Source organism: Vipera ursinii (genome assembly GCF_947247035.1).
Source record: "Vipera ursinii genome assembly, chromosome: 3".
NCBI classification, from domain to species: Eukaryota; Metazoa; Chordata; class Lepidosauria; order Squamata; family Viperidae; genus Vipera; species Vipera ursinii.
The window spans coordinates 46,590,755-46,603,303 of record NC_139516.1 but is presented as its reverse complement, the minus strand read 5'-3'; the positions used below and the strand labels follow the sequence as shown (position 1 = coordinate 46,603,303).

The 12,549-nt window shown below is 39.5% G+C and overlaps 1 protein-coding gene and 1 long non-coding RNA gene across 2 annotated transcripts in view; both read left to right on the top strand.

Moving 5' to 3' along the window:
* The window catches only part of LOC310638646, a 302,713-nt gene that overhangs the window by 69,249 nt on the left and 220,915 nt on the right, over window positions 1-12,549 (top strand). The window lies entirely within an intron of this gene.
* Window positions 6,253-10,574, top strand: BTG2 (BTG anti-proliferation factor 2). The gene is made up of 2 exons (XM_083358077.1): window positions 6,253-6,595; window positions 8,247-10,574. The coding sequence occupies exons 1-2, from the start codon at window positions 6,424-6,426 to the stop codon at window positions 8,582-8,584; spliced, it is 510 nt and encodes a 169-aa protein (XP_083214203.1). The 5' UTR covers window positions 6,253-6,423; the 3' UTR covers window positions 8,585-10,574.

Sequence of the window (12,549 nt, the reverse complement as noted above, 5' to 3'; positions counted from 1 at the left end):
GACCCATTTTAAATTCAGTCTTTCTTTTGCTGGGGTTTCCCCCTGCAGACACCTTGGCTCCTTTCTGTTCAGTTTTCAGAGACTTGTTCTGCCAAAAGTCAGACAACTGGACAGAGTCTCAACCCCCCCCTTTACGTAATATATTTCCAACAGTTCGTTGGGTTGGAAGAAATAAAAAGAAAATGATTAAAAATGGCCTCAAGAGACATGCATATCTGTACATCCTTTGTAGCTTATATTTGGTCATTCTGCATAGTTTCTCAGTAAGAGCAATGCCCAGATAGTTCATAGTATCTTGCTCACTCCTTTTGCTCTTGTTTCAAGTGCTCCATTGCAATAAATATACTAAACCCATACCAATTCTTTATTAGCATGGCACCAGTACAAATCCAGCAGTCAAACTGTCACCCAGAGGTCTAAAAATACAAACTTTTAGTTCTAAATCCAGTTACTTCTAATACTGAAAGTTTCCATGATGTCTGTTCAAGACTAAAACAGTTGCGTTCTCATAAATTTTGGGATGAAGTGGCAAATAGGCCAGAAAGAAATCAAGATAAGAAACAATAATAAGAAAGCTGAAATACTTTAGGTATCTAGGCGTTAGTATTTTTAAATGCAAGGTGCTTATTACTGAGCAGATACATTACAGAATGACATTGTCTGCCATATTCTGTTCCTCTTTGGAAATCTGGAAGAAGCTGTTCAGGATTTCACAATACATGGCTGTGCTATTGTTATGTCTATTTATAGTTCAACTTCATAGAGGAGTGTTTATAAAAACAAAAGCAGATTCTTAAAAACGAATATAGTCTGAACTGCAAAAATGGAGATATTTAATTGTTCTTGAGCAACACAAATTGAAAATATTTAGCACCTTGATAGAATTGTTGAGCTTTTATTTAAAAAGTGTCTGTGAGAAATATTTAAAATGCTAATTGTATATATAGGGTAGATTTTAAAAATAATTTTTTACATTAGAAAAAAGACTGGACAGGTATAAGAGTGTAAATAACAACACAAATGTCTAATACTTAATCAGAATGGATATGTTAATCCATGAATGTAATATGTGGAATTCTTCTGGTTGAAGTTAATATTTTTAGAGGAAGGGTTAAAAGATTAATGTCCAGACTGATCATTCATTCTGTAGAGCTTGCTGGTTATTGCAAGCATCAACAGAGGGATAGTTATGATCACGGGAAGTGATATTACCACTTTCTGAGATGATGACTTCACACTTGGAATACTGCATCCAGTTCTGCTGACCACAATACAAAAAAGATGCTGAGACCTAGAAAAAGTGCAGAAAAGAGCAACAAAGATGATAAGGGGGATGAACAATTGAGGGAAGTATGTCTAGTCTAACAAAGAGAAGGACTAGGGGTATGATAGTCTTTCAGTACTTCAAGGGCTGTCACTGAGAAGAGCGATTTGATCCAACAGCACCTGAGGGCAGGACAAGAAGTAAGGGATGGAAGATTATTAAAAAGAGAAGCAACCTACAACTAAGGAGAAATTTTCTGACAGGGAGAACAATTAATCAGTGGAATGACTTGCTTCCAGAAGTTGCGAATGCTCCAACACTGGAGGTTTTCAAGAACAGACTGGACAGCCATTTGTCCAGAATAGTACAGGGTCTCCTGCTTGAGTAATGGGTTGGACTACAAGACCTACAAGGTCCCTTCCAACCCTATTATTCTATGTTCTAGCCATTATTAGAGCCTTGGTGGAGCAGTGGGCTAATGCCTCCTTAAGTAACACCAGCTGCCTGCAATTAGTGCAGGTTCGAGTCCCACCAGGCTCAAGGTTGACTCAGCCTTCCATCCTTCCGAGGTAGGTAAAATGAGAACCCAGATTGTTGGGGGCAATAAGCTGACTTTGTAATAATGCCGCTTGGGGTGTGTGTGAAAGCCCTAATAAGCAGGCATATACATAGAATGAAGGCTACTGCTAAGCTTGTAAGCCGCCCTGAGTCTTCGGAGAAGGGCGTGATATAAATGTAATAAAAATAAAATAATAAAATTATTCTCAGTGGATCTTCCATTATAGTCTTATTATATAATTAGAGTAGGCAACAACTTTATACTTTGAGTTGGGGGGGGGAGAAGTTGAGTGAAACAAACAAAAACAGATAACTGTTTATGATCAGGCATTTATGCTTTTTGACTTGAATTCTCGATTATGTTTTGTTTTTGTGCTCAACCTGACGAGCTAAGCAACATTTCCAGTGTATAATTTTAAACTATACCATTAATTATAATCTCAGCTTCAACTGGTACAAAATTTTGTTGTTGTTGTTAGCTGCGAAGTCGTGTCTGACCCATCGTGACCCTATGGACAACATTCCTCCAGGCCTTCCTGTCCTCTACCATCTTCTGGAGTCCATTTAAGCTCACGCCTACTGCTTCAGTGACTCCATCCAGCCACCTCATTCTCTGTCGTCCCCTTCTTCTCTTGCCCTCAATCTTTCCCAGCATTAGGCTCTTCTCCAGTGAGTCCTTCCTTCTCATTAGGTGGCCAAAGTATTTGAGTTTTAGCTTTAAGATCTGGCCTTCTAAAGAGCAGTCAGGGTTGATATCCTCTAGGACTGACTGGTTTGATCGCCTTGCAGTCCAAGGGACTCGCAGGAGTCTTCTCCAGCACCAAAGTTCAAAGGCCTCAATTCTTTGGCACTCAGCCTTTTTTATGGTCCAACTTTCACTGCCATACATTGCAACTGGGAAGACCATAGCCTTGACTATACGCACTTTTGTTGACAGGGTGATGTCTCTGCTTTTTAGTGTGCTGTCTAGATTTGCCATGGCTTTCCTCCCCAGGAGCAAGCGTCTTTTAATTTCTTGGCTACAGTCCCCATCTGCAGTGATCTTGGAGCCCAGGAAAATAAAATCTGTCACTACCTCCATTTCTTCCCCATCTATTTGCCAGGAATTGAGAGGGCCGGATGCCATGATCTTGGTTTTTTTAATGTTAAGTTTCAACCCAAGTTTTGCACTCTCCTTCTTCACCCGCAACAAGAGGTTCTTTAGTTCCTCTTCACTTTCTGCCATTAGAGTGGTATCATCTGCATATCTTAGGTTGTTGATATTTCTTCCGGCAATCTTAATTCCAACTTTTGATTCATCTAGCCCTGCCTTTCTCATGATGTGCTCTGCATATAAGTTAAATAGGCAGGGTAACAGTATACAGCCTTGCCGGACTCCTTTCCCAATTTTGAACCAATCAGTGGTTCCGTGTCCAGTTCCCACTGTTGCTTCTTGGTCCGCATATAGGTTTCTCAAGAGACAAATAAGATGGTCTGGTACACCCATCTCTTTAAGAACTTGCCAAGTTTGTTATGATCCACACAATCAATGGCTTTAGCATAGTCAATGAAGCAGAAGTAAATGTTTTTCTGGAACTCTCTAGCTTTCTCCATGATCCAGCGTATGTTGGCAATTTGATCTCTAGTTCCTCTGCCTCTTTGAAATCCTGCCTGTACTTCTGGTAGTTCTCGATCCACATACTGCTGGAGTCTAGCTTGTAGGATTTTAAGCATAACTTTACTAGCATGAGAAATGAGTGCAATGGTGCGATAGTTTGAACATTCTTTGGCACTGCCTTTCTTTGGAATTGGAATGTAAACTGATCTTTTCCAATCCTGTGGCCACTGTTGAGTTTTCCAAATTTGCTGGCAAATTGAGTGTAGCACTTTTACTGCATCGTCTTTTAAGATTTTGAATAGCTCAGCTGGAATCCTGTCACCTCCACTAGCTTCGTGGTTGCTCAGCTTTTCTAAGGCCCACTTCACTTCACATTCTAGGATGTCTGGCTCGAGGTCAGTGACCACCTCATTGTGATTGTCAGGGACGTTAAGCTCATTCTTGTATAGTTCTTCTGTGTAATTTTGCCACCTCTTCTTCATCTCTTCTGCCTCTGTTAGGTCCCTGCCATTTTGGTCCTTTATCATGCCCATTTTTGCATTAAACGTTCCCTTCCACTCTCCAATTTTCTTGAAAAGATCTCTGGTCCTCCCTATTCTATAGTTTTCTTCTATTTCTTTGCACTGTTCATTTAAGAAGGCATTCTTATCTCTTCTAGCTATTCTCTGGAATACTGCATTCAATTGGGCGTGTCTTTCTTTTTCTCCCTTGCCTTTCGCTTCCTTCCTTTCCTCAGCTATTTGCAAAGCTTCCTCAGACAACCATTTTGCTCTCTTTCATTTCTTTTTCTTTGGGATGGTTTTGGTTGCTACCTGTTGTACAATGTTGCGAACCTCTGTCCATAGTTGTTCAGGCACTCTGTCTATCAGATCTATTTGTCACCTCTACTGTATATTGAACAGGGATATGATTTAATTCATACCTGAGTGGCCTAGTGCTTTTCCCTACTTTCTTCAGTTTAAGTCTAAACTTTGCAATGAGAAGCTCATGGTCTGAGCCACAGTCAGCTCTTGGTCTTGTTTTTACTGACTGTATAGAGCTTCTCCATCTTTGGCTGCAGAGCATATAGTCAATCTGATTTGTGTGTTGACCATCTGGTGATGTCCATGTGTAGAGCCGTCTCTTGGGTTGTTGGAAAAGAGTGTTTGCTATGACCATCGTATTCTCTTGACAAAATTCTATCAGCCTGTGCCCTGCTTCATTTTGTACTCCAAGGCCAAACTTGCCTGTTATTCCGCTTATCTTTTGGCTTCCTACTTTAGCATTCCAATCCCCCATGATGATAAGGACATCAGTTTTTGGTGTTAGTTCTATAAGGTGCTGTAGGGCTTCATAGAACCGGTCAATTTCATCCTCTTCAGCACTGGTGGTTGGGGCATAGACTTGGACTACTGTGATATTGAATGGTTTGCCTTGGATTCGAACTGAGATCATTCTGTCATTTTGAGGATTGTTTCCCAGTATTGCTTTTCCTACTCTTTTATTGACTATGAAGGCCACTCCATTTCTTCTGAGGGATTCTTGCCCGCAGTAGTATACCTGATGATCATCTGAATTAAATTCACCCATTCCTGTCCATTTTAGCTCGCTGATACCTAAGATGTCGATGTTCAGTCTTGTCATCTCTTGTTTGGCCACGTACAGCTTTCCTTGATTCATGGATCTTACATTCCAGGTTCCTATGGAGAAAAAATCTTTACAGCATCGGACTTTCCTTTCACCACTAGACACATCCACAGCTGAGCGTCCTTTAGGCTTTGGCCCAGTTGCTTCATTCTTTCTGGCGCTACTAGTACTAGCCCTCTGCTCTTCCCCAGTAGCATATTGGATGCCTTCCGACCTGAGGGGCTCATCTTCCAGCGTCATATCGTTTTGCCTTTTGGTACTGTCCCTAGGGTTTTCATGGCAAAGATACTGGAGTGGGTTGCCATTTCCTTCTCCAGTGGATCACGTTTTGTCAGAACTCTCTGCTATGACCTGTCTGTCTTGGGTGGCCCTGCATGGCATAGCTCATAGCTTCATTGAATTACACAAGCCCCTTCGCCACGACAAGGCAGTAATCCATGAAGGGGACAAACTTTTACAGATACAAAATTACTTATTTGTCCTTCAGAAGTAGTTTAATTCATGCTGCAATGTTCCAAAGAAAGGAAGGCGTGAATACAACTTAAATTAAAAGCATCTCTCAAGCCAACGTATTCTTTTTTTTTTAAAAAAAGGACAGCCTAACCTTATTCCCACACGAATCTGAATTAATTTCTTGAAAAGCAGCAGCCTGAGCCTATCACAACAAACAGAAGAGCAGACTATATCTCTATCTTAAAGATTAACTATCTTAAAGATTATTCTAGCACAAACTGCTGAGAGGCCCATCCCATTTTATTTTACAAAGAAATGGGTCTTTGTAAAATGGGTGCACAGACAGATGATATACTTTTAACATATTCCAGTTTGGGAATACGGAACCGTTGACAAAGTCCTGATTTCCTTGTGGTCTTTCGATAATAAGTAGCTGCAGTAATTATTTTTCAGACTATTAAACAGCTTGTGACAAGATACAATTTCTCTCCTGCTAGGCAAAGTCCTATTAATAACCCCAAACCAGGCGCTTTCCCCTCCCCTCCCCCCTCCAGCTGCTTTGGCCATGTTCTCAAGGCGTGACTCTCCCAGTACTCGCGTCACTACTTCCACCCTGCTGAGGTCACCTCCTATTAGCATATCAAGGAAAGCTCAACCAATCAGAAGCGAGCCATCTAGTGACGGCTGCAATATCCCAGATTATTAAGAGTCCTGTTTGTAGTAGGAGCATGTCAAATAGAAGGCGAGTGGCGGACGTGAAAGCAGCCTTCTCGAAACTCCTCGTTAAGCAGTCGCTTCTACCGCAGGCGGGTCAGCCACGAACTGCCGGAGCGGCCAATTACTTCGTCATTTCCGTGTTTGTCCCCTTTCTCTAAGCTCTGCGGAGCCTTAAGGGGCACGGAGCTAACTTTATACGAAGCCAGACATGAGCCAAGGCCAGCGCTGGAATGGAAGCTACGTTAACAACAGCCGGGCGGACATGGTACCGGAGATCGCCGCCGCCGTAGGCTTTGTGTCCAGCTTACTCCGCACCCGCGGCTGCGTTAGTGAACAGCAACTTCAGATTTTCAGTGAGGCTCTTGAAGAAGCGCTTACAGGTGAGAGGCGGCGCCTCCTTGAAGTGTACCCAAGGGATCTTTGAACACCAAGTCTGGGGAATCAAACTTAACTTTTCTGTCCCCAGGAAAAAGTGGGATATTCACTGGATCGTTGATTTTTTTTTTCTTCTTTACTTTTTCCCCATCTTTAGTTTAATCTGTGAATTTCCTTCTACCACGCAAAATACTCATTTTCAATATTTGCGTTGTGTTGTGTTTTTTTTTAAAAAAAATCTCCAATTATTCTTTAAAATATATTTTCCTGTAATAAGCTGCTCCTGGATAGCAAGCATATGTCTAACCCGGATTAGTGACAAATTATTTCCCCACCCTACAACTATAATCCGTCTTTGCCAATCTGCCTTTTCCCAACAGTATGAGAATAAGGAGAGCTACTATAATCCAGTGCTTTTAGAGGCGCCACATTGGGGATTACTGCACTGCAACCCTGGGATTGAAAATTTCTGTCCTAAATCAGACTGGAAAAAAGTGTCCTTTGTTCTGGTGACCAAGGAAACTAGATTTTACTAGATCAAACTAGACAGAACAAGGAAACTAGCTTTCATAGTGTATTGGGAAGCAACTACGCAGAGACATCAGGCTCAGCAAAACAAAAGGGGGAAATGTAGATCATAAGAATAAATAGATCTTATGCAGATGAACCCTTAAGGATTTCTCTGGTGGCTGGTATTATGGCCAGTTGCGGAGAATTTGCATACTGGGCATTTTCTGAAGTTGAAAAGTGCTATTCTACAAATCATTTGAAGCCCTGGGATGAGAATGGAATGATTGTGTATTTAAGTCTTAAAAGTCATATCTGAAGGGTTCCCCCATAACCCCCTTAAACGCACCATTCTATTCAGCAGGCCTTACTTCCATGTCAGGGGAAAAGTGCAGAATTTCAGGCATGCTTCTTAAGACTGCAGCTAAGTTTCAGGTAACAGGGCTCTCTCTTCATCTAGTTACAGTATTGGGCTACTAAGTGTAAAATATACTCAGAAAGGCTTTATAACCAAATTTATTATGGGATAGTGCTGTATACTTGAAGTGCAGAGGAGATTGCTCTGGCTATATACTAATTACATTGTCTGCTAACAAGATTTAAATAATTACTGAATGCTATGGCTATTGCCATTTAGTTTAAACCTTTTGGACTCTCCCCCCCCTGTTTTGGAGTTTGTTATTTGAATTAAAAAGGGTATTGTCATATTTTAGATAAATTGGTTTTATTTGCTCTCTGTGTAGGGATTATTTTACAGTTCTTATTGGAAATGACTTTTTTTCCCCTCAACCAACCATTTAAGTCTTCATTGCGCTGTCATTCCATAAAAAAAGGGACCTGGAGATCAGAGCCTGGGTGATCATTTATCAGAGATACACTAGTGCATCCTACATGGTGAAGGGATTGTACCAGAAGAACTCCAAGATCCTTCCATCCTTATGATTCTCTAATTCTAGAACTTTAATATACTGCTTGAAGAAAATGAGAGTTTGATTAACTCAGACCCAAAACACTACTTTTTTAAAAATGCATTTTGCCACCAATTTTACCTGAATGTTTCTTTGTGTGTAAAATGTATTTTACCTTTTGTTTGGCCATTAACTCTAGTAATCTCTTACCATTTGTGATATTTTTCTTGTTCCTTTGCAGAGCATTACAAACATCACTGGTTCCCTGAGAAACCGTTCAAAGGGTCCGGCTACCGCTGCATCCGTATAAACCATAAAATGGACCCCATCATCAGCAAAGCAGCTAGCCAGATTGGACTCAGCCTTCAGCAACTCTACCAGCTCTTACCCAGTGAACTCACACTCTGGGTAGATCCTTATGAAGTATCCTACCGAATAGGGGAGGATGGATCCATCTGCGTTCTGTATGAAGCATCGGCGGCACCTGTGAGCTCCTACGGGATGCTCACCTGCAAAAATCAAATGATGCTGGGGCGCACAAGCCCTTCCAAAAGCTACATGATGACCGTCTCCAGCTAAGCACTCCTTGTTATCCTTACTTTGCCAAGACATGGGCTACTGTATACCTCAACCTGAGGATGTATTTTTTTTAAAAATGAAGAGCTATTTATATTTTTTTTAAAAAAAGGAAATCCAAATTGAAATTTAGTAACAGGTACTACTCTTTTGTAGAGTGGTGCTAAGGTGCCTTTTAAAAGCTGTCTGCAAGCTTGCAAGTTTATTAAAAAAAGCCAATATCTACCTAATTAGCATTGGATTGACAATTCTGGAACGTTGACCTGCCTGTTTGGGAAATGCAGGGTTAAAAATAAAATTACAGGGGTTGGGCAGGGCTTAGCACTTTTGAACAGTGACAAACAATGGTGTAAATTCTACTAAAACTGTGAATCTACAGGTCAGGCTGGTAGTTAGTGCAGAGCTGTGCATGTGGATCACAATGGTATGACTTCATTCTAGCCATGGTGCTTTTTCCCCATAAAATGTTCCTTTTCATTTGGTTATACTGACAAGCCACTACATCACCAGCTTTATATCATGTTCTAATTTTCAGCAACAGTTTTGTCTTTTTATAGCATAAACATTTTACCTAGATACCCAGTCACAACAGCAATTTTTGTTTTTGTCCAGTGGGTGATGGGTTACTAAATATCTGCCCATAATTTTGCACAAAAACCCAATTTCTTTCTGCACTTGATCCTAAATTTCATGCTCATGTTAAATTCCTATTGGTGCCTGAACATGTGGTTTCTGTACATGGAATTTTGTTGATAAAAGGGTTTAGGATGTGATCTGTGTAACTGGCTGGCTGGTTACTGTTTAACAGTTAACACCTGTCAACAAAAGTGCAATGCCCAGGCCAATATGAACTATATCTACTGAAAGCATGGCTTCATCACAGTTTTGTCTATTCCATTGCCTTTAATACAATCTTGTAAAATTCCTGACAATGCTGCCAAATATTGTGGAGAAGTAATTACAAAACCAGGGCACTTAACTTTTTTTTAAAAAAAAGTCTTCAGAGCACATGATTGGCTTGGTTTTTCTTCATTTGCTTCTCCATAGCTCTTCTTTGACCTGTTTGAATTGAGTTCTCAGATACTGTGCAATATGGATCCTAACATTTGGGCACTCGGATGAAGAGTTATTTCCTATTTGCAAAATGACTATTAATTTTTCTCATGAAAACTGCTCAACTGATTCCTAAAATGTCAGAGGTCGGAGTAGGCAATCTAAAATCTAGAATGGCATATTTTTATGGGGTGTGAAAGTTTTTTCTTTTTCTAAAAAGAACACATTACAGTTCCTTTTTTTGGGAAAGGTATGCATTTGCTGGGGTGTTCTCTTCCTGAGCAACTCCTATTGAGATGAATGAAGATTTTTGCAAGGAGCGTGGTTAATCACCTTGTGAAATTTTGGTTCATTTCAACGGCTTGCATAGAGAAACTTAGATGTACCCCAATTTTCCAACACGGAAATGTTAGCTGCTACAAATGTCCATCTGATTTCTTCCGATTTAATATGTAAAGCTCTCGTATGTAGGCCAGAGCTTATGTTCAGTTATTACAAGGTTGTAAAGCACTAAAGTCCCCTATGAGCTAAAAAAGCTTAAAAATAAAGATAGTGCTGCCACTCCATTAGGCGACTTGTGCAATATTTGGTGGCACAAAGGGGAACATTTTCTGCACTGTAGTTTTCCCCTCTCAAGACATGTTTCTGTTCAAAGTCTGCCTAAGAGCCTTGTTCCTTCTCTGATATTGTAAAACCCAATAGGAGTGGGAAGTATAAGATAGCTTGAAACAAAAGTTTGTTTTGCTGTGCTCCTTGCCTCTATTTAGAATTTCCCAAATGCCGATAATTGGGTTGGTGTGTTCAAAGCAACTCTGATTACAGGTATACTAATGGTTCCCCTTAGTACTTCATTACCATCGAAGTGTTCTGTAAAAACCAAATTGTTATTCCATCTCCTTTGTCCCCCCCCTCCACTATCCTTGAAGAGTTGATAGAGAAACAGAAAAGGTTACCAACTATCATGCTGTTACACTTGGCATTGAATCTAGTGTTAAGGTTTTCTTTATTTTTCACATTAAGATAACCAAATTTGGACGTGATCTGTTGTGTAGCTTGTGCATGTAAAAGCTGTGAATTGATGTGTGCTCTTTGTTGCCTTCAGATTCTAAGTGATACAACCAGTGCTGAAGAACTGTACTAGAAACTGCCTATGGGTTGTGAGTGTGTGTCTTTTCTGCCTCTTTTCAAAGTTGTTTGCAAAACTTGAGCTGGACTGTTGAGCGGGACCTAGTTTCATAACTGGTGAAAATAATAGCAAGTTTGTAAGCTATTGTGTGGGGGAGGGATGTTTGTTGTACAGTGTTTTTATATGCAAAATGTACAGATATATTGAGAAATGTACACTTTTGATACTTTAATAAAAATGTAGCAATTTAAATACATTGTTGGAAAGATCAGAGGGATTGGCTCATTCTTTGTAAAATGAGATCTTGCTTGGTTCTTAAAGAATAACATTGTGATGGAAAAGCAACTGTCTCCATGTAGAAGCAAGGAGAGTCAAAGCAGAAGAACCATTACTTTTCTTTCTTAGACTAAGAAAAAGGGAAAAGCACACAAATCCTAGCAAATTCTGGCCGTTTGATAGGGGTTTTTTTGTGTGTTTTCCTTTCTCTTCCTTAGTCTGAGCTTTACTTTAATTTTTCTTCTACAGAGACCAGTGGAAATGAACTTGGCTAATTCAAGTGCTGGCCTTTGTTTACTAGGTGTTGAGAAAGCAAAGACATGGAGTATTGTGCAAATTAAGGCCATCTTTCTTTCTGGCTTTGATGGAAGTTCATGGTATTTTGTGGTCCTCATTTGATCTACCAAGCACTATAAAAGTATTGCCTGAAAGTTTTTTAAGAACACACGCACGCATATGTATATATGCATATAGTACATATGTCTATTTACTACACAATTGTTTGGGAATAGATGAAATACACATAAAATTGTCCTTGGGTTTCAAGTTGTTTGCAGCTGTGTAAAATGTGATTCCTAGAATTTCTTTGCAGTTAAAAAAATGAGATTACTTTTAGAAATATTACTTGGTGCATCTTATCACATTTTATTTTATGCTTACTTTATTTCCATATAGGACACCATTCCACAATTTAACAGCATTATTTGTAGTTCACTTACTGATCATAGTTGTGACATAGTATGATGTGTGAGTGGAAGTTTTACAATCTCCTACCACATTCCTCATTTGTTTTTTTGTCCCTTCCAGTACACAAAATAATATATAGAAGTACAAAGTAATAGGACTAAAACAGAGTACAGATCAGATCAAAATTATTTTGCTTGTATACAATACTGACACTGGCTTTAACCATATTTTTTTAAAATCATGGCTTAAAGTGTATGAATAAATTCTGAATAAAAGCTGTTTTTGATACAGACCAAAACTCCAAACAGAGACTCCAGATTCATTTGTAGATTATGACAATAGCAATTAACTTCATGTACACCTACAATACATAATCACTTGAAATGGGAAAAAGTAGCTGCTAAACAGCTAACTAGTCCAAAAATATGCTGAATGATAAGATTGGCTGATAGACAGTATTCTCTTAGGACTGCAGAAGATCTGGTTTTTCTCTGAAAGTCTCTGATAGAAAAGCTAATGATATAGTTGGGATGCCAGTAAGTAGACAGTCCTGTAGGACTATATATATATACGTACAAAACAGTAGAAGCAGATAGTGGCACTTCCCCAAAATAAAATACACTGAAAATCATCTTGGACATGATTTTTTTATACAATAGTTGTTTTAGAAATGTACTTTATCTGCAACTGTACAAGGATACACTATTATATATGTGCTGTTACTGTTTCCAGTTAAAGAATTCCTTAGAGGCTCACTACTTGTTTTTTAACTGCTCTTATCTTTGTTTTCACCTTTTACATATAAATACTTATCTACATATAGCTG

Bases quoted from the DNA above. Each gene is read 5' to 3' on its own strand.
- BTG2 (XM_083358077.1), top strand. From the start codon at position 6,424: ATGAGCCAAGGCCAGCGCTGGAATGGAAGCTACGTTAACAACAGCCGG. The intron at 6,596-8,246 runs GTGAGAGGCGGC...GTTCCTTTGCAG, and splicing joins TCTTGAAGAAGCGCTTACAG to AGCATTACAAACATCACTGG.